At 44.1% G+C, this 22,465-nt stretch overlaps 1 protein-coding gene across 3 annotated transcripts in view; it reads left to right on the top strand.

Moving 5' to 3' along the window:
- ATG4A (autophagy related 4A, cysteine peptidase) overlaps positions 1–22,465 on the top strand; it is an 82,525-nt gene that overhangs the window by 32,778 nt on the left and 27,282 nt on the right. For 2 of the 3 annotated variants that reach the window (XM_011982459.1, XM_011982468.1), the window contains exons 2-6: positions 11,799–11,909; positions 14,960–15,031; positions 17,123–17,221; positions 19,930–20,031; positions 20,212–20,284. In XM_011982459.1, coding sequence (XP_011837849.1) covers positions 11,799–11,909; positions 14,960–15,031; positions 17,123–17,221; positions 19,930–20,031; positions 20,212–20,284 — 457 coding nt within the window. Of the gene's footprint in view, positions 1–11,798; positions 11,910–12,976; positions 13,278–14,959; positions 15,032–17,122; positions 17,222–19,929; positions 20,032–20,211; positions 20,285–22,465 lie in introns of all 3 variants that reach the window. The other variant, XM_011982476.1, reaches the window with a different exon arrangement.

Genomic DNA, 22,465 nt, shown 5'->3' with positions numbered 1-22,465 from the left:
CCAGCCGCTCTGAGTGTGGGGCCCACCGAGCCCATGCCCACCCGGAACTCGCGCTGGCCCGGGAGCACCTTGCGCAGCCTCGGTTACCGCCCGCGCCTCTCCCCTCATGCCTCCGGGCAAGCAGAGAGAGCCATCTCTGGCCTCAGCCAGCCCAGAGAGGTGCTGCCACAGTGCAGCAGTGGGCCGAAGGGCTCCTCAAGCGCAGCCAGAGTGGGTGCTGAGGCTGAGTAGGCGCCCAGAGCGAGCGAGGGCTGCCAGCATGCCCTCACCTCTCAATCCCCCTTCTAAACAGGATACCCCAACTGCTGTTGGGAATTTGGCCGATGACTGCTCTAGCTACCTCCTGCTGGATAGGGGTGATAAAGGGGCCCTGTGGTTGTAGTGTCCTCCAGAGGGGAGCTCTATAAACCAGTGAGAGTGCCAGCGGGTCGGTTGAGGGGTCCTCGGTAGAAGTTGTTAGTTAAGCTCATTTGGGGTTCCATTTGTAAGACCATCTGTAGCTTGATGGCCTTGATTCTGGAGAAAACAAATATGACAAGAAGGTTAAAGATACAGGGCCCAAAGGTGAGTAACAGCAAGATGGCTGCCACGGGACCTAGAAAGGGGAGAAGCCATGTTGCCCAACTCCAGAGGTTGGTGTAAGAATTTGAAAGGCGTTGTCTGATTTCAGAAGCCTTTTCCTGTAAATGCCGGGAGGCATCTCATACTATCCCTGACTGGTTAGTGTAAAAACAACACTCTTCCCCTAAGAAGGTGCAGAGTCCTCCTTTCTCAGCAGTCAGGAGGTCTAGGCCTAGGCAGTTTTGGAGAGTCACTGCTGCTAAAGAGTCTATTTGGGATTGTAAAGTAAGGATAGATTTTGTTATTTCTTGCAAACTGTCTGAGAAATCCTTTGAGAGTACGTGGTAGGATAATCAAGTAGATAAACCGGCTATTCCGGTTCCTGTAGCAGTAGCCATTCCTAACCCTATAAATAGGGGTATTACTTGTGTGACTGCACTGACAGACCTGAGCTTTGAGGGGTACTGATAAGGTCTGATTTCCTGGGGCAATATTAATGTTGGGACTTAGAAAGACTAAGGTGCAGGTGCCTGTCCAGTTAGTGGGGAGGCAGATATAGGCCAACATTCCACATAAGAAGAATATACCTTGGCTGGGTAGACAGAAATTTACCCTGGCTTTTAAAGGAATAGGACACACTGTTTTTTCTTTACTGCTTCCATCTCTCTTTCTTTCTCTTTGACTTCTTTGTCTGTCTCTCTTTAACTCCCTCTTTGTCTCTGTTTCTTCCTCTCTCTCTCTCTGACTTTCTGTCTCTTTCTCTCTTTCCTTTCTGCTGGTGTTTCCCTGTCTCTGCCAGCCACTTATGCTACTGTTCTCCCCTATCCTTCCTCTTTTTGATGGCTTTGGCAGTGTAAGACTGCCACCTCCTTGGGTTTTTGCACTGTGTGCAATGACTCCATAATTTCCTTGTGGTATTTAATGGGGGTTCCCCCAGAGGTTAGGAACTCCCTTTCTTTCCATATTGCAGCATGGACATGTAGGATTAGGTAAGTGTACTTGCTATCTGTATACACATTTATTCTTTTTCCCTTTCCCAGTTCTAAGACTCGGGTAAGTGCTACTAGTTCTGCTAACTGGGCGCTGGTCCCTGGGGGAAGAGGCTTACTTTCAAGTATGGTTACATCACTAACTGTGGCATAACTTGCCCTTTGTATCCCCTTCTCCACAAATGAACTTCCATCAGTATATAGGTTAAGGTCAGGATTAGCTAAGGGGATTTCTAAGAGATCATCTCAGGCGGCATAAGTCTGGACTATAATTTGTTGGCAGTCATGCTCGATTGGTTCCCCATCCTCTGGGAGAAAAGTGGCAGGGTTGATGGCCACACACGAAAGTATTTGAAGCACCGGTCCCTCAAGGAGTAGCACCTGGTATCTAAGTAGGTGGTTGTCTGACAGCCATAAACTTCCTTTGGCACCTAATATGCCATTTATATCATGAGTAGTCCAGACAGTGAGATCCTTTCCTTGTATTATCTTGATAGCCTCTGACACTAAGACGGCCACTGCCTCAACTATCCATCAACAGTGAGGCCAGGCTTTTGCTACTACATCAATTTCCTTACTTAGGTATGCCACTGGTTGTGGGGTTGTCCCATCAGTCTGAGTAAGGACTCCAAGAGCTATCCCTGCTCTCTCTGTGACGTATAAAGAGAAGTTTTGTCCTGTGGGAAGGCTTAAAGCTGGAGCCTGCTTTAAAGTTTTGAAGGCTGTTTCTGCCTCTGGTTCCCATTCTACTGGATGAGTATTTGCCCTCTGGGTTTTCCTTGATTAGAGTATAGAGGGGCCTGGCTATCTCACTGTATCTGGGGATCCATAGTCAGCAAAAGCAGGGGATTCCAGGGAACCCCTGCAACTGTCTTAATGTCTTAGGGTGAGGATAAGCCGTATAGGCTGTATTCTTTCCTTGCTGAGGGCCCTGGTCCCTCTGGCTAAGATTAGTCCTAGGTATTTGACCTGCTGTAGGCAAAGCTGGACCTTCGACCTAGACACCTTGTACCCTTGATTAGCTAGAAAGTTCAAGAGACCTAGGGTAGCCTGCTGGCACAAGGCTTCCGAACTGGTAGCCAAAAGGAAATCATCCACATACTGAAGGACCAGAGTGCCTGGACTTGAGAAGTGGCCTAGATCTTGGGCCAGTGCCTGACCAAACAGGTGAGGGCTATCCCTAAACCGTTAGGGCAAGACTGTCCACATAAGTTGGGACGTGTGGTCTGTGGGATCCTCAAAGGCAAAGAGAAACTGGGAGTCAGAGTGCAGAGGAATACAGAATAAGGCATCCTTGAGGTCCGGAACTGTGAACCATTCTGCTTCCTCTGGTATTTGAGAGAGCAGGGGAATACAAAAGGTGGCATCCTTGAGGTCCAGAACTGTGAACCATTCTGCTTCCTCTGGTATTTGAGAGAGCAGGACATAGAGGTTGGGTACAACTGGATATAGAGGAATTACTGCCTCATTTATGAGTCTAAGATCTTGCACTAGTCTCCACTGACCGTTCGGTTTTTGTACTCCTAGAATTGGGGTGTTGCAGGGCCTGCTGCATTTCCTTACTCAGCCTTGAGCTTTTAAATGTTTAACAATGTCCTGTAATCCTTTATGAGCTTCAGGTCTTAAGGGATACTGCCTTTGATAAGGAAAAGTGGTAGGATCTTTTAGCCTGATTTGGACTGGGCGGGCATTTTTTGCCCTTCCAAATTGTCCTTCCAATGCCCCGACTTCAGGGTTGATTCCCTCCTCAAGTAGGGGACAACAAATGGGTAACTTGTTCCCTATATTCATGTAGATAATAGCTCCAGGTTTGGCTAATGTATCCCTCCCTAATAAGGGTGTGGGACTTTCAGGCATAACAAGAAAGGCATGTGAAAAGAGCAAAGTCTCCCAGTTACAACTGAGGAGGTGGGAAAAATACCTGGTTACAGGCTGTCCCAGGATTCCTCGGATGGTAACAGACCTTGAGGAAGTCGTCCAGGACAGGAGATTAACACTGAGAAGCTTGCACCAGTGTCCAGGAGGAAGTCTATTTCCTGGCCCTCAATGTTTAAACGTACCCGGGGCTCTGTGAGTGTGATGACATGAGCTGGCGCTTTCCCCGGGCACCCTCAGTCCTGTTGTTGGATCATCTGGTTGGGGGCTTCTGACCCAGAGAACCTTCGTCCTCTGGGGCAGTGCACCTTCCAGTGATTGCCTCAGCATAGTGGACACGGACGAGGGAGCAGCTTATTTCTCATTGGACAGCCTTTTTTTAAAGTGTCCTAGTAAACCACACTGATAACAAGCCCTACTGGGTGATTGGCCTGCTCCATTTTCTGTCCTCTCTGAACCACCAAGGTCTGTCTGTCTGAGAGCCATGACTAAGGCTGTGGCCTTTCTCTGATCTCGCTTTTCCTTTTGGGCCTGTTCCTCTTGGTCCCTATTATAGAACACCGAGGTTGCCAGGTTCAATAATGCCTCCAAATTTTGTTCAGGACCCAGGGCTTGCTTTTGGAGCTTTCTCCTGATATCTGCAGCTGATTGGGTAATAAACTTATCTTTTAGAATCAATTGACCCTCAAATGATTCGGGTGACAGGGAGTATACTTTTTTTAAGGCCTCCCGTAGCTGCTCGAGGAAGGCAGAAAGATTTTCTTCCTTTCCATGAGTTATGGTGGACATCATTGAATAACTCATGGGCTTTTTTCTAATTCTCCTTAGTCTTTCTAGAACACAGGTCAACAGATGTTTACGACTCCAGTCCCCATGATCTGAGTCAAGGTCCCAATGGGGATCCATACTGGGGATGTCTTGCTGACTGGTAGGGAATTTGTCCCTTTCTTCGGCTGTCATTCTGTCATTTACTTGACTAAGATACCAGGTATCTCCAAAGTCTCAGGCTGCAGCTAAAGGTGCATTATTTTCATTAAAGGCCAGGGTTTGATATAACAGTAGCATGACATCTCTCCAAGTGAGGTCGAAGGTATACCCTAGACCCTGTGGGACATCTTTGTACCTATTAGGATCATCTGAAAACTTCCCCAGGTCTGCCCTGATCTGCTTTAAATCAGAGAGGGAGAAGGGGACAGGTACCCGGGTTGGGCCAAATTCCCCTCCCCCTACAGCTTGAAGGGGACATAACTGGTAGCCGGCGGGAGGAGGGGGAGAAGTTTGTGGTCCTTTGGCGATTTCTTTGCTTATTTCCTTCTGGGCAGGGGAGATTAGAGGAGGATTATCATTAATAGGAAGGGGAGCTATAGGGAGGCTATGATATGGGGGTAAGCTGAGAGGTCCTCCTGTGGGATGTAAATTGTAAGCTTTGCATAGTTGTGTATTCTCCCTCAATGAAAAGAAAGCTTGGACATAAGGTATTTCACTCCATTTGCCTTCCCTCTTACAGAAAAGGTCAAGCTGCAAGACACTATTGTAATTTGTACTTCCCTCAGGTGGCCATTTTTCCCTATCAGAGAGAAAATATTGGGGCCAAGCCATAGTGCAGAAAAAAATGAGTTGCCTCTTTTTCAGGGTTTGCAGGTCAAAGTGGTCTCAATGACTTAGGATACATTTCAAGGGTGAGCCTGTTGATGCCTGAGTATTTCCCATCTGAAAGACAAAACTGCCCACAGTTTTGGTTTGTTTTGTTTCTCCCCCGCCCAAGAACCCACAATGGTCCCTGGACCCTGCTGATTGGAATAGTTGTGCTCACCGACGCAGCAGCAGAAGCAACCCCTGCCTAAGAACCTGCAATGGTCCCTGGACCCTGCTGATCAGAATAGTTGCGCTCACCAACGCAGCAGCAGAAACACGTTTTCCTCCCAGACCACATGGGGGACCGAGGAAGGTCGGATTTAGTGGCCCTTACTGATGCATTCTTGAAAACCTGCACCCTTGCCTGTCCTTCTAGACCACAAGGAGGACCAAGAAGAATCAGATTTAGTGGCCCTTACTGACGCATTCTCGAAAATCTGTTAGAGTCCTAAGCATTCTCCTATTAGTACTGGGACTTTACCCCTGTCCTATAAAGATGTTATGCCCCAAAAATGAAGTGGAGAGCCATACCCTGAAGGAAGGAAGGGATCTCCAGGGTTGGAATAGTGACACCTTTTGTCCTCACTTATATGAATAGGAAGGATACAATTTCTGAGGCTCCCCATATCCTAGCTTCACGAATAGATTTTGTTAGGCCAGCTTGTCTGAGGAAGGATCCTTAAATTCCAGATAGTCCCCCCTACGATGGGGCTTTGGGCAAAAATTATGTCTTTCTGATTGGTGAGCCAGGGTGCCTAAAGAAGGTAACAGAGTCTTGGAGTTTATACTAGAAGTCATTCTTATAGGAGAAACTAGAAAAGCACCAGAGACAGGGAGCGATTTTTAGAAGCAGGACTAACCTCAGAGAAGAGAGGCGAGAGGAAGTTTGTCTGGCAGGCATTAAGACCCAGGGGGCAAGGGTCAGGATAGATAGGATAAATGGGCAAGTCTCACTTGGGTGACACGCCTTTGAGAGTTCTGCTCATGGCTGCAGGGTCAACCAACTTGTTGTCGGGACCCCGGAGCTACATGGCTTTCCTCTCTGTCGACCCTCGGCTCAGCCCAGAGGTACAGGAAAAGCAGAAGCTGGTTCTAGGCAAACCAACGCTCCCAACTCCGAAGAGTCGGGGGTTGTTAGAGAGCCCTTTCCCAGAAAGCCTGACACCCGTGTCTTTACCTCGGCAGCCACGCTAGTTGTTTTTAACTGGCCGACAGGTGCCCGGTGTTTAGCCCCCGAATTCTAAGGAAAAACAGGACAGAACAGCAAGTGAAAGGAGTCCGATGGTACTCACTGCTTGGCAATAGGTGATAGTCTCACCGCTTGGCAATGGTCTCACTGCTTGGCAATAGGTGATAGTCTCACCACTTGGCGATAGGCGATAGTCCCTTCATGGTCGCCAAAATGTGTCTGCAGTTGGTGGGTTCTTGGTCTCACTGACTTCAAGAATGAAGCTGTGGACCATCGCAGTGAGTTCTTAAAGATGGTGTGTCTGGAGTTTGTTCCTTCTGATGTTTGGACGTGTTCAGAGTTTCTTCCTTCTGGTGGGTTCGTGGTCTCGCTGGCCTCAGGAGTGAAGCTCCAGACCTTCACGATGACTGTTACAGCTTTTAAGGTGGCACATCTGGAGTTGTTCATTCCTCCCGTCGGGAGTTGTTCATTTCTCCTGGTGGGTTTGTAGTCTCACTGGCCTCAGGAGTGAAGCTGCAGACCTTCGTGGTGAGTGTTACAGCTCATAAAGGTGACATGGACCCAAAGAGTGAGCAGGAGCAAGATTTATTGCAAAGAGCAAAAGAACAAAGCTTCCACAATGTGGAAGGGGACCCAAGCAGGTTGCTGCTGCTGCTGGCTTGGGCAGCCTGCTTTTATTCCCTTATCTGGCCCCACCCACATCCTTCTGATTGATCCATTTTACAGAGAGCTGATTGGTCCGTTTTGACAGGGTGCCAATTGGTGCGTTCACAATCCCTGAGCTAGACACAGAGCACGGACTGGTGCATTCACAGTCCTCCAGCCAGACACAAAAGTTCTCCAAGTCCTCACCAGATTAACTAGACACAGAGCACCCACCGGTGTGTCTATAAACCTTAAGCCAGACACAGAGCGCCCATCGGTGAGTTCACAAACCCTGAGCTAGACACAGGGCGCCGATCGGTGCATCTACAATCCCCCAGTCAGACACAAAGGCTCTCCAAGTCCCCACCAGACCCAGGAGCCCAGCTGGCTTCACCTAGTGGACTCCACACCAGGGCCGCAGGCGGAGCTGCTCGCCAGTCCGACGCCATGTACCCGCACTTCTCAGCCCCTCTGGGCGGTCAATGGGACTGGTCCCTGCAGAGAAGGGGGCATCACTCGTCAGGGAGGCTTAGGCTGCATAGGAGCCCACAGTGGTGGGGAGGCTCAGGCATGGCTGGCTGCAGGTCCTGAGCCCTGCCCCGCGGGGAGGCAGCTAAGGCTCAGCAAGAATTCGAGCACAGCCGGCAGGCCTGTGCTGCCAGGGGACCCGGCACACCCCCCCAGCAGCTGCCAGCCAGGGTGCCAAGCCGCTCACTGCCCGGGCCGGCAGCACTGACTGGCCACTCCAAGTGTGAGGCCCACCGAGCCCATGCCCACCCGGAACTTGCGCTGGCCCACAAGTGCCTTGCATGGCCTCGGTTCCCACCCGTGCCTCTCCCCCACACCTCCTCGCAAGCAGAGGGAGCTGGCTCCAGCCTGGGCCAGCCCAGAGAGGGGCTCCCACAGTGCAGCAGTGGGCCAAAGGGCTCCTCAAGCGTGGCCAGAGTGGACGCCGAGGCCGAGGAGATGCCAAGAGCAAGCGAGGGCCGCCAGCATGCCATCACCTCTCATAGTCCCTATCTCTTTAAACAGACTGGGAAGGCAGGGAACTCATATCAGCCTGATATATGGTTTGTTTACTTTTAAAAGCAAGACAAAGGTAGTTTGTGAAAAATTTGAAATAAAGCATATTGCTGTTAATCAGAAGCAATTGTACTGGAAATGATATTTTACTTCTGCACCTCATCCACTTCCCAGATTGCTTTTTCATCTGAGTTCTCCCTATGTAAGACCTGTTCCTCTTTCCTCCCTAGACCCCCATGTACATAATCTTCCCATGTCACTGCTTCTTGTTTCTGTTAATTTCATTTTCTGTTCTTTTATTTGTTCCATACATGTAGCCTTGATTCAGGGATGGCCATGGACTCACATACTGCAATCAGGGTGTCTATCTTTTAAGAGACGAATCAAGAAGAATAGAGACTATAATGAACTTCTTGCTGGCCTAGCTAGGCCTGAGAGGGGGTGAAGTGCAAGAGTCAAATTCTTTGGCTGCCATTTTGATCAGAGCCATCCCAAATGAAGCAGGGCAGTTGTCACAGGCTTCAAAGGGCTTTACTAATTTGACCAGATAACTGGCCAGTGACTCACTGAGACAGGGTTGGCGATAGAGAAATGATATTTCTTTGGCCAGTACTATAAAAAGACCCAAGGCTTATATGCATACATGCTGTACATTCATCCAATGCCACCCATCCTCACCCCTACGAAGGCAATGCCAGAGAGGTTACCCTTTTCCTACAGTCTACTCAAGTTACTTATTTTCTGATTTTTTCTCTCTTTTTAGGCTACACTAGATGTTCATTTAAAATGGATTTCTTCTGCCTGTGAGGCTTAGAGGGTAGGGTGGGGTGGTACACAGTGTGATTTGCCCTGCCTCAGTCCACCACCTCCTGGGGATGGCCTGACCTGGATAATCATTTTTAGCCTGGTATTTCCTGGGCATGGGCCAGGGGCTGAGGCCAGCAGCAGAGAGGCTAAGATGGCACAGGCTCCCTGTCAGATTTGGTAGTGATGAATTTTCACTGGGGAACAAAATGGCTGTTTCTAACTTCTTTAAATTTGAAACACTGCAGAGACTATCATCTTAGTAATTAAAATATATTGAGGAGAAAGGCTACTTAAATCCCTGAATGATTGGAATTCCGTAAGATATTTTAAGAAAGGTAATATCCCTGGTTAACAGTTTTTTGTTTGTTTGTTTGGTTTTTTTGAGACGGAATCTTGCTGTGTCACCAGGCTGGAGTGCAGTGACGCAATCTCGGTTCACTGCAACCTCGGCCTCCCGGGTTCAAGCAATTCTCCTGCTTTAGCCTCCCGAGTAGCTGGGACTACAGGCACGCACCACCATGCCCAGTTAATTTCTGAATTTTTAGTAGAGGCGGGGTTTCACCATGTTGGCCAGGCTGGTCTCGATCTCAGCTGTGTTTCTAAAAGTGCTTGTACAAATTATAATTTCAACTTCCAACAAAATATTTATATGATCAAAATAGACTCATTTTTTTTTTTTATCAGAACAGACTCATTTATATTTAGGAGCATTTATTTCTATGAAAATAACATGCCCTTGGTTAGAAAACAAAAACAAAATAAAATAAAACAATTTATCCTTTCAAGGGATTTCTTTTAGAGAATCTCTGCAGCTACCTGTAGTTGTACAAATGGTCCCCTACTTTCTCTGTGCTCCCCTCCTCATAGGGGCTGATGAGCCCCCATGAGTTAAGAGGTGTGTGTTGAGTATCTTAGCTTTGAACTTGAAATATATTTTCTCATAGATATAGCACCATAAACTATGAAATAAACTATCAATTTAAATTTTCTAGTTACAGATTAAAATAGGTTTTGTGGGCTGGCTTGGAAATATGTTTACTATTTACAATATAATATCTCTCAAAAAATTATTATTATTTATTTTTTTAAGGAGATGGGGGTTGGCACTGAAAGTTCCAAGCTTCTAATCATGGCTTAGTCCTTCTGGTAACCAGCCTCCATCCAGAAGCCCACCAAGAGATACTTCATTAGAACAGAAGATGCTCTTATCACCCAGGAAATTCATTAGGAGCTCTATGTCAGGAACCAGGGAGAAAGGCCAAATTTCAGAACAAAAGTGAATTTGAGGAAAAGGTCTGCTAAAAGACTCAAGATTGACTTATGAAGGGGTACTATCTCAAAAGTTCTTTGTAACTAATATTCTGAGAGAGGCCAGGTGTGGTGGCTCACGCCTGTAATTCCAACACTTTGAAAGTCTGAGGTGGGAGGATTGCTTGAGGCCAGCAGTTCAAGACTACCCTGGCTAATACAGTGAAACCCCATCTCTTTTGGTACAAAAGTGAATTTGAATTTTAACTCCTCCCATATTGCATGGTCATAAGTTCGAAAAGTATGGCTTGTGAACTAGTGAGGTTTAGTTATATTTTGGGGAATACTTTATCTTCAGAGATAACCATAGTTGTGTGAGATAGGAAAATCAAACTGTTTTCTACTCTGACACTCACCACTCAATTCTTGTGATACCACATACCATGCAATTCTCCACAAGATACCAATAGTGTACCCTATAATTTAATTCAATTCTGACACTATCTGTCTGGAGTTAGAGTAAGATTCCATAGGCTGACAGCTCAGTTCCACAAGACTGCCCCACTTCAGATGCCAGTCATAAGTCCCAGCTATATGTGCTTCTGACTGACCAGCTATAAATTGGGGTTCCCATGACCCCCTCCTCATGTTCCATAATCTAGGATGACTCACTGAACTCAGGGAAACATCTTATTATGTTTACCCATTTATTATAAAGAATATCACAAAGGGTATAGATGGACAGCCAGATGGAGGAGATGCATAGGGCAAGGCATATGGAAAGGGACACAGAGCAACCATGCCCTCTTTAGGCATACCACCCCCCAGACACTTCCACATATTCAGCAACCCAGAAGTTCACCAAATCCCACAGTCCAGGGATTTTTATGAAGTCAATTTTTGACTCAGTCTCCACCCTTCCCAAAGGATGGGGGTTGGGACTGAAAGTTCCAAGCTTCTAATCATGGCTTAGTCTTTCTGGTAACCAGCCTCCATCCAGAAGCCCACCAAGAGATACTTCATTAGAACAGAAGATGCTCTTATCACCCAGGAAATTCACTAGGAGCTCTATGTCAGGAACCAGGCAGAGAGGCCAAATTTCAGAACAAAAGATGCACAGAGTATCCCTATCACTCACCATAACAAAAGTTTTAGGAGCTCTGTGCCAGAAAACAGGGATAGAAACTAAATATATATTTCTTATTATATCTTAATAGTCATCTGTGAATACCAAGAACAAATTATATTTACCGTTAACTTCAAGATCCTTCTTTGCAGAAGCCATATGTGAATAAAATGGCAAATAAAAATATTATGAAAACATCTGATCTTCCAGCTAAAATATTACTATATACACAGTTGTACAAACATTCAGGCTTGTCACAGCACCTTCCAAGCCACTGGCCACTGGAAACCTCGCAATACAAACCTCATGATATTCCCTGTGACATGGGCAGGAGTTAGGTGTGCATGTATTGTATCACCCCAATACACTCAGAGTAGGGGAAGCTCGATAATGGGCTATTTACAAAGAAGGCCTTATGGTATAAAATGTTTTGAAGTAACTGTGGCCAAATGATTTTTTAGAGATGGTGTTAAATGGAACTTTGAGAAAGGGAAGGTCAAAAGAGATGGTCAAGAGGAAATCCTTCAGCTAAAGGATTTAGAGGTCTTGTGAGTGTCTTTGTTCCTCAAGGAAAAGGAATTGCTTTCATTAGATTCAAGCTGCTGACCTTTCACCTTCAGAGCAAAGGTAATAATCAGTCAGCCACAGAGGTAAGCCCCTTCTATTAAATTTTACTTAAGTTTCTTTCATTTTCTTTCAGTTTTATCCAAGTATGAAAACCAGATTACTATTTTCACTGACTACCTAGAAGAATATCCAGATACAGATGAGCTGGTATGGATCTTAGGGAAGCAGCATCTCCTTAAAACAGGTAAGATTTGGTAGCATTTGTCTGTAAGAACCCAGATGAGGTAGGCACCTGTGGTTCAGGGTTTGTACTTTTTCTTCTTGGGTTGGTGTAAAGGTAAACTGAGGCTGGAGCTGAACCGGGAACGAAGACACAAGGCAAATGGCAGTGAGAATAGCCTTTATTAGGACTCGTGGGCAAGGTTCCTCGGTCCAAAGGTGTGGGCTGAGGAAGTCGTGCTGAGGGAGGAGGGTAGGGGCTTTTTATAGCCTGAGAGGTAGGGAAGCTGGTTGTGCAAACAGGGCCTGGGGGATATTGAAACTACTAGGGCAGGAGTTGAGTAAGGGTCATGAGGAAGGGGTCTTTGGAAACTGTCAACCGAAACTGCTGTTTATGAACTTGTGGAATGCAGGTGAGCTGCAGGTCATGGGGGAGTGTGGTTGCCCAGCCAGAACTCTGACGCATGTAAGTCTGCGGGTATGTACAAGGGTGAAGGGAGTCTTTAACAAAAGGCCTGCTACACCGGGTAATGCCGCCATGTTGAGTCTAGATTCCTGCCTAACAGTTGGCAGAGCATTTTCTTGCTTAATGTTAATGCTACTCTGAGGTGGATTTACCTTGTAGTCAACGGAGCTTAAGTCTCAGAACTTTTGCTTGGACAGGCCCCTTCCAAGGCCCCGAAAGGCCCTAGTAGTGAGTTTACATGGTTATAGGTTTTTGCACAATTTGCACAGGTAATATATTTTTATTCTGTTCCTTAAAGGAGAATCCCCAAATTCTAAAAGCCTTGGGTTTCAAAAAACACGGACCCACTCCTGGTATCACTAACCAGTCTCTAGCCTTTCGTGATTGGGCTACATATTTATTACTCTCACATACTTCTCTGGCTAGATAAAAACACTCAGGGACTTCTAGGTAACCCATGGATCTCAGAAACAATATCAGACCTAGTAAGTTTTTCTTATGTTTTAGATCTTTTGCTGACCGTAGCACTGTCTCAGTTTATTCTGATTTTGTATAGAACTTTTAGCCACTACAGCTAGATGGAAAGGAGGCTTTAATTTTTCTTCCTTACCATTACATTCTTATAGATTGGTAAAGAAAGACCTTTTAACCTGAAACTGCTAACAACCCAGCACCCAGATAAAGCCAGAGCTTGGAAAGAGGCAGCTCTGAGATTTGTATCTTTCTGAGGAGACATCCTCTTCAGAGGCCCTCACTTAGCTTGGAGGAAGGAACAGGAAGAGGCTGATGAAAAGGCAGGAGAGGAAGTTAGGCATTGTCAGCTCCTCATGAGCCTGGCTTCATTATTTTGATTGGAGAATTGTGAACAGTGGAAAGCCTGGAGCTAGTGATTAGGAGACCTTTTTTATTTAGACTCTTCTAACTCAGGTAAGTCACTTTCTCTTTCTGGATCTTAACTTCCTTCAGTGGTACTTAAAATGAGGGGATTGGAGGGAATCTTCTAATTCTGCATTCCATGACAACAGGAATCCCCAGGTTGCCAAATCCACTCATATTCAAATGTTAAATTGGGAAGTGCCTTTCAAAGTGAAATCATTGTTAAAATGTCCATACAACTTCCCCAGCATAAAGCCACACAGGAAGGCATAAAGACTGTCAGAGGCAGGAGTGAGGGTGTGGACATTTAAGAGGACGGGTATATAACAGCTAACATTTATCATAGGTTCACTGCATACTATTCACCATGTAAGCACTTTACGTGTATTATCTTTTGAATACTCACAACTCAATGAAATAGGTACTATAATTCTCCCCATTTATGGATGAGGAAACTGAAGCCCGGAGAGGTTAAGTTAACCAGCTTACACGGCTGGTAAGTAGCAGAGTCAGGGTTCAAACCCAATCAAAGTATGACTTCAGGTGTCTTACTATTAACCATTGTACATCTTCCCTGAATGTGCTAGGCACTGGGGCATGGAAGGGACGGAAAATATAGATAGCTCAACTTTCCGACTTGCTCCAAAGAAAAGGAAGACAGAAAATAGAAACTATTGGCCCAAAGTAGATTTCCCTTTGTTCTTTTTAAGTGCAGTGACTATAAATTCTATACAGAATATAATACAGACATGTTGTTGAGAAGAGGGAGAGAGGTGACTAAGAAAGATAGTCACATCTAAGTACAGATAAAAATGTGGAAGCCATATTGTGGCCCATCAAAGTAAATTTATGTCATAAAATACAAGAAAGCATGCTTTGAAAAAAGACACAAAAACATTTGTGATATTATATATGCATTTAGATTATAAGTGCCGGTTGCACTAGGTGCTATAGATACATTTCTTACACACCTAATTTGCTAAGTAGGGCATTTCCTTTTTATTTAAAGATGCATGTGTGCATGCACAGACACACATGCACACACACAAACAAGCCAACCAATAGTTTTTGTTTTGTTTTATTTTGTTTTGCTTAAGACAAGGTCTCTCTGTTACTCAGGCTAGAGTACAGTGGTGATCATAGCTCACTGCAGCCTCGAACTCCTGGATTCAAGTGATCCTCATACCTCATTTTTTTTTTAGAGATGGGGTCTCACTATGTTGTCCAGGCTGGTCTTGAATTCCTGGCCTCAAGCAATCTCCCTGTCTCAGCCTCCCAAAGCACTGGGATTAGAGGTGTGAGTTGCTGGGCCCAGCCAAACCTCTAGTTTTAGATAAGGGATGATGGGTGCTGATACAAGATCCAGCCAACCATCATTCAGGCTGGGGCTGATAGTCTTGTTAGTGGGTTCTCTAGGATCCTTAATTTTCTTATTCTTTGTCTCTTGGCAATGATCCCAGTGTTTGTAACTGTCAGGACTGTGGAATTCAGTGAAAAGATGACAGGAGCTACCCAATGTCATTACACCAGTCAAGTAGCTCTGGTCAAACCATAGGTTGGGAGAAATACTGAAATTATTTGGTTAAAATGAGAATGGGTTTCCTGTGAATTTACCTAGCCCCATAATAATGGAATTGACTGGTTATTTGAAATTAAGTTGGCAGCTGGCTCAGAAGTAAAGGTGGGTATTTTTAGATATGGTGATTTAATTTTAATTTTACATTTAATTACAGAAAAATCTAAGCTGTTGTCTGATATAAGTGCTCGTCTATGGTTTACATACAGAAGGAAATTTTCACCAATTGGTAGGTATATCATTTGTTTTACTGTGCTTTGTTCCTTGTGGATAGCTTGCCTGAGGTTATCAGTAACTTCATAGAAACCTCAGAATTAATTGCTCACTATAGCAAAGAATTTGATTTAGGGGACTAGGTAAATCTTACACTTCATCCAAAAGTTTCATTGCTAAAGTATCCTTTCACATATGACTCTATGGCATTGAGGGGTCATGACTGTATACTTTTGACCCCACCTCCAAGTGTTCAGGCACCAGATGATATTACTTGTTATACTTTTGAGATTAAGGGGAAAAATCATGTAAGCCTTTAATTTGTATAATATATATTAAATTACAATCCACTGCATTGTGGAACTACTTGATTATTAATGAAAATTGTGTCTTGAAAGAAAGAAAATAATTTATTTGGGTTTTTTCCCCCTTATGACATGAAAGCACCTTGCCATTGAGAGACAAATTACAGTAGTTTCCTTGGAACTAATTCTAGGCTGTTACCAGCTGTCAACTAGAAAAAAGGACAATTCAATAGGTAAAGTGAATGTGCTGTTTTCATAAAGGATATACAACACATTTGTAAGTAGGGTGGCTACTTCCTAGTATCATGGCCCTGTAGGAAAAGGGCCCACAAATAGTGAAATTTACTCTTCTAAGAGGACACTAGAATGAAATCAATCTTTCTGTTCAGTGCCAAAAATGAAGGTCACACAGACTTTTCCTTTTTTTTTTTTTTCTCTCCCCAGAAATACACCAGTCAGTAACAAACAAAAGAACAATGTTTAGTAACCAGTGGTTCTGAACTGTTAACTTTCTCTGGCTGTGGAGCTCTTTGCAAGGCTGGAAAATATTTCTAATTTTACTCTGCCAATATTTTGGCAATAGATGATCTCTTCTTTATGTGGGCCTCATTGCATCTTTTCCCTACTAATCTGGCCAATAATCCCCGCATTAGCAACAATCAAAAGGCACCCCTTCCAGGTCATAAATTGACTCCCTCCTTCCCATCTTGTTGTTGTAACTTTCCTTCAGTCCCCACAACTAAAAGAAAGGGGTGACCACCTTGACCCACTTGTCTTACAAGATTGATGACCCCCTTTGAAGTTAGTCTTCTGAGATCGTGCTTATAGCATATTTTTCCATTTCCACACTGGGAAAAGAAAACAATGAAAACAACATACCCTGTCTGCCATTCAAGTTATCTGATTTCATTGGCCCCTTGGAAAAGAATATTGAGCTCACCCTGGCCTCATATGTGGGATTTTCTTTGCATAAGGTGTTCTTAAAATAGAACCTGTTGTCTTATTTCATTTATTAACTAATTTTATACCTTTTAAAGATACATTTCTAATTCATTAATGTGGGTTTAAATTATGATCATACTCAAAACATCAAGTATTTGTGTCATCCTCTGTGGGTTCTAGAACACTTTCACAGATATTCTCTCAGTTCTTACAATACCCACTGATAGTAGGCAGAGTATGTACTATTATGCTCAGCCTATAGATGAGATTTAGATTAGATAACTAGAGACTGGTCTTCTGATGCCTCATCTAGGGATCTTTCCCCTATTTTACAATGTCCTTCTTGCTGTTCAGATCTTCATAATATATATTCAGAATAGTCATGAGCCTTCCAAATCTCTTTGACCATTTTGATGATTGCCTTTGGTAGTATTTGTTCTTTACCTAAGTAAGACTGGCTTCCCTGAGAATTTCAGGGCCATGCAAGTGAGCTATGCAAGGCAAGGTTTGGGTCTGGCAGATGATGACATGGAATGGACTAAGGGTTGGTATTCATACATGGCAGTCACCTACCAAAATTGCATGTATACCTAGAAGTCTTCAAGCAGAAAACATAAGGGACACATTTAGTTCATTTGCTTGTTTTATGTTTGGCTGTAGAACTTGTTTTGGTTGACTCAGTACTATGTTTGCAAGTTCCAACTGTATACCCAAATCTTGTTTGATCTGTGGGTATATCTATTACCTCGCTTTTCAGAGTATATATATTTGCCTGTCTTGTATGAGTCCTAAATATGCTGATGTTTCAGGAAAGGGCAATTTGAGGAACCCATATTCATTCCCTTCCATTTTGCCAACAGGGGGAACGGGCCCTTCATCAGATGCTGGTTGGGGATGTATGCTACGCTGTGGACAGATGATGCTGGCTCAAGCCCTTATCTGTAGACACTTGGGAAGGGGTGAGTTAAATTTGTTTTATAAACTTTCTCAGAGACCTCTGCAGTGTCACTTGCTGCTATTGATTTAGCTTGATGCTGAGCCTTGGGAACATTCAGTAATAAACTTGTAGGTCTTAAAGTGCTCTCTGCAAGCTCAAGTGGTGGGGCTGACAAGTCAACAAAGCCCCTCATAAGAAGGAAACAGCTAGTGTTTCCTTGTGAGTCACCAAGCCAGGGAGTTATTTTCCTGGGACAGAACTGAACATTGAGGGAGGTGTGTCATTTATCCTTTCCATCTTTGCTATTGTTTGAGTAAGTCCTTAGAAATGCAAGATAACAAAGGCAGCAGGAAAAAGGGTGTGGTGGTAAGTCTGTTTCTTGACCTCATTTAAGATATCTGCCTGGTGAAGGATGTAAGTGACCTAAAGGAAGTACATAGAGGGAGCTGGTACTATTTTGGTTTTGGTTCACTAAGGATGTCCAGCTGATGATGAAGGAATCTTTAAATTTGCTTCCTTGGGTGGACATTCAATTAAGAGCCTTCTGATAATGGTTGTTGGAACTCTTTTTTTTTTTTTTTTTTTTTGAGTCAGAGTTTCGCTTTGTCTCCCAGGCTGGAGTGTAGTGGTGCGATCTTGGCTCACTGCAACCTGTGACCCCCGGGTTCAAGCGATTCTCCGCCTCAGCCTTCTGAGTAGCTGGGATTATAGGTGCCTACCACCACGCCTGGACGCCTGGCTGATTTTTGTATTTTTAGTAGAGATGGGGTTTTGCCATGTTGGCCAGGCTGATCTCGAACTCCTGACCTCAGATGATCCACCCACCTCGGCCTCCCAAAGTGCTAGGATTATAGGCATGAGCCACTGCGCCCGGCTGGTTGTTGGAACTCTTGAGTCTTGCTTTCTTAAAACATGTACATGCTTCCCTATGGGCATCTGAAGGATGGGGTTGGCTGCATGCCAGTTCAGGCACTTAGGTGAAGGTCCAGTTAGACTTGGGGATGAGACAGTGAAAGGACACTTTGGATGAAATTGGGCTGCTGAACTCATTGGCTGTTGCTAATTGAGGTTCAGAAGTATAGAAACATCATTTTCCTTTTCCCACTGTGCAAACTCACAGATTTTGCTACAGCTTTCAGAGAGGATTGGAGAAGGGCCCAGGGAGGTTTCAGGGCTTATTGCCTTCTCTTCAGGGTTTGGGATATCCTGCTTGCCCTGGGTAGTATAATAATTTCCATTTTACAAATGAGGAAACCAAGGCTCAGGGAAGTGATGTGATTTACCCAGGGTAAAACAGCAAGAAATCGAAGATTTGGGGATAAAATAAAGATATTCCAACTCCTTGTCCAGTGATTTCCCTTGTTTATACATGCTTCTTGGTATAGATCCATTCTCACTATTTAATTTTTTTTTTCATTTATAACACACTTCAAAATGATTATTTTGGAAGCGAGTTCTGGAAGTAGGGAGCAAACTGGAAAAAAAAAACCTCCACAGTCAGCAGTCTCAATTGTTTTAATACAAAAGCAAGTAGCAGGAAGAAGTTGGAAATAGATCTTGTAGCTAAAATGAGTTAAAAGAGTAATTTTGTAAAGATGTCTTTTGGATTGTTTCCTATTCAGCTATTTTAAAATTAAGGTAGAGTATTCACTTACCATTGTCGTCAGCAAATATTTAGTGGCATTTAGCAGCCAGCTAATTAGGATTTCCTCAGACTTGGACAATTTGGTAGCTAATGAAAAGAAGTTGGATGTGGTTCCAAATTCTGAGGGCTGTGCTGGATCCAAAGTTAAAAACTTTGGTTTTAGCAACACTAGAAGCAAAAAATAACTGAAGAGTCTTGAGATAATGGCCTTTGGCTTCAAGTGTAGTTCAGTCTTTATTTCAAACTCTCTCTAAAACCTCAGGAGAGAAAGTTGTCTTGGAAGCAAACTAAGCCTCAAAAATCTGTCCCATTAGCCAGTGTTTCTAGAGCTGAGAGGATTGCAGTGATTACAGAGAGTTTTTGCAGTTGTCTTCAGTAAGTTACAAATGGCCTCTGTAGGATTTAGGGGGCTGTGCTGAAGGCACAGACGGTATCCCTACAGATGTAGTTATTTTGGCTTTGGTCTTAGGGAAACCTTGAACACCTGATAGCACAGTTATTTGTTTTCCCAAAGCTCAGCATGGACTTTTTAAAAGGTGGTGTAAAAACGACAGCATGCAATTTTTTTAAGCTTCCTTAGTTGTGAGCTGTGTATATTCACCTGTGAACTGTTGTGTATCAAAATAGCACTTCTTACCCGTGAGATCCTTTTGTCAATGCTGCCAAAATATAAGAGCAAAAGCCATTGCCGTCTATGTGGAGATGAGACGCTATGGCATCTGGCTTATATATCGATGTACTGCCGGGCTTTGTGGTGACCTCCTGTTCACTGAGTAACTGGCCAGAAAGGCCTTTGTGACGTTGTTTTTATATAATATTGATCCAGCTCTTGGGCTAAGTCAGTTCCTTGGTCAACTTCTTGTTTTGCTTTTACTGTATACCCACTGAGTCTTTGAAAGCAATCACTTTCCAGATGTCTTTGTTATCAAAATGAAAGATACTTAGGAAGGTTCTAACTTGATCATTCCTGCCTTCTAGATGTGGTGCCTTTGTTTTCCTTCTAACTTTGTAGTTACAATAAAAGTGCAGAGAGGTAATAAACAGTTATAAAAATGTTTCTAACACATTTTTTTTTTCTTAAAAAGACTGGAGCTGGGAGAAACAAAAAGAACAACCCAAAGAATACCAACGCATCCTACAGTGCTTCTTAGATAGAAAAGATTGTTGCTACTCTATCCATCAAATGGGTAAGGTCATAAATCAATAGTTTAAAGGCAGTGCCTATTCCTGTTCCTTCTCTTCCCTTGCCTTATATGTGGCTCCATTAAGTTGTCCATCTGCTTAATTATTTATGCAAAAAAATTAGGAGTTTGTGGCTTACTGGAAGATCGTTTGCTAACATGTTAATTTTTTCCACATAAAAACAGCACAAATGGGTGTAGGAGAAGGGAAATCAATTGGAGAATGGTTTGGACCAAATACAGTTGCACAGGTGTTAAAGTAAGTAAAAGAGTCTGGCGCCTGCCTTATTCTGCTGTCTCCTATGCTTCCCTCCCTAGACAACTAAACCTCCCATCAACCTAGGTGTTCTTGCAATCCCTCTAAGCTACTCTTCCCACTAAACCATCAAATATCTGTGCCATTTTGCTCAGATGGCTCTTTTAAATGTGTAAGCATGGATATCTGTCTTGGTATATCAGAGTTATATTCACTGGTAGCAGTATATGTGGCTGTATCCTAGGACTCATTCAGTGTCTCATGCTGCAGATTGATGCTCATGTGCCTGGGAGCCATTGGCCTGAGGGTCCCTTTGAAGCCAAAAGTTTCATACTAAGTGGTAGAGGCTAAGCCAGCCTAAGCAAGAAATGGACCCCCACAGGGCTCCTACATGCACTACATAATATTTAAAAACCCTGTTCATTCAGCTTTTTCTTTGTACCTTTACTGTGCTAAGTTCTGGGTGTGCAGAAATAAACTTGACATAGTCCTTGCCTCAAGGAACTCACCAGCTATTGGGGGAGACAAACCCCAGGGAAGTCTTGGAATCAGTTTGTCATCTCATAGCAGACTCAAGGTGTCCCACCATGGTATTCCAGTTGTCTTGTTAAATACCAGAATTCACCTTCCACAGCAAGAGGCAAGGTGGAGAGGTCAGGACCAACTTTTTGAAAGCAAATGGGGTGAGTGATGTTAGTACTTTTACACCTGCAGACCACTTTACCTGTTGTCACTCTCCTTCCTAACAACCTATCACTGATGGAAACTCCATGAGGGCAGAGATTGTATTTATCTTGTTCACTCTGTAACACTAGCACATAGAACTGCCTGGCACGTGTAAGTACGCAATAAATGCTCGATGAATAAATGAAAATGGCAGCCAGAATCTGGGGCCAGATTTAGGGATCAAAAGATTGAAACCTTCTGGCCTCCTTTGGTGTAGAACATTAAGCTCCTGGGCACTATAGGGGGACCTATTCCATGCAAAGTACAGATGGGACCCTGTTTCTATTACTAACCAGTCTTCAGTGAACTAGAATGCTTTGGGAATGTGTCTGTGAGGGGAGTGGCCTGGATTTTTTGGGGACCCAAGGAAAATCTGTATTGACTTTACTCCTTCCTAACAATGTAACCTCTCTGAGGCTGCTTTCTTGCCATAGTCAGAGTGCCTTTTGGGCATCGCTGACTCTGCTGAGTGAAAATCTGGCAGTGTTTCAGGAATCACTGTATGAACGTGGTGTGGAAAGTATAAGAGATTAGAATGGCTGTGCGGAGCCCAAAACCCAGCTTGAAATGGTTGGTGTTAAAACAACATCCTTCAGAATTTGCTTCTTTCTTCTAAATTTTAAGGTTACCAACAACAAAGTGGAAACCTAGATTTTATTTTATTTTTTTTTTCAGACAGAGTCTCACTCTGTCGCCCAGGCTGGAGTGCAGTGGCACAATCTCGGCTCACTGCAACCTCCGCCTCCCAGGGTCAAGCATTCTCCTGCCTCAGCCTCCCGAGTAGCTGGGATTATAGGTGCCTGCTACCACGCCCAGCGAATTTTTGTATTTTTAGTAGAGATGGGGTTTCACCATGTTGACCAGGCTGATCTTGAACTTCTGACCTCGTGATCCACCCGTTTCGACCTCCCGAAGTGCTGGGATTACAGGCGTGAACCACCATGCTTGGTGTAGATTTTTTAAAGAATGTAAATGGGTTCCAATTCATCATGATCATTAGCATTAACAACAGCATATTATTATTATATTATTGTTATTCTTCTGGAGAAAGATAATACATTAAAGTGAATGAAATACAAGGGTAATGGTAGTTAACTTCCTGAGGGCTACCTGGTAGAGAGACTGTGTTTTCTTTGGTCCAATGAGACTGGTCTTTACCCACACATCCCAGAAATAGCCAGGTTAAACATGGCCTCATTTAACTGGCAAGGGAAGAAGAAGGAAAGGGAGAAATAGGTGGGGTACTTTACATAGACCTCAGATCATCTCTCTTTTAAAGGGGTTTTCTTTCTAATATACCATAAAGTCCTGCAGTTCAGCATGGTGGCTCTCTTCAGCTGCTGACCAGTAAAGCTCGGCACCCAAGTCAATCTGCGGCCTATGTCACTTGAGAGGTATTCTCAGGGCAGCTGGGGAGTGGTAGAAGTGATCTCTCTCTCTCTGTCCCCTCTACCCACT

The sequence above is a fragment of the Mandrillus leucophaeus genome, unplaced genomic scaffold (assembly GCF_000951045.1).
Source record: "Mandrillus leucophaeus isolate KB7577 unplaced genomic scaffold, Mleu.le_1.0 Scaffold1055, whole genome shotgun sequence".
Taxonomy (NCBI): domain Eukaryota; kingdom Metazoa; phylum Chordata; class Mammalia; order Primates; family Cercopithecidae; genus Mandrillus; species Mandrillus leucophaeus.
Note: the sequence above shows the minus strand (reverse complement) of the source record. Positions and strands in the feature narration are given on the sequence as shown.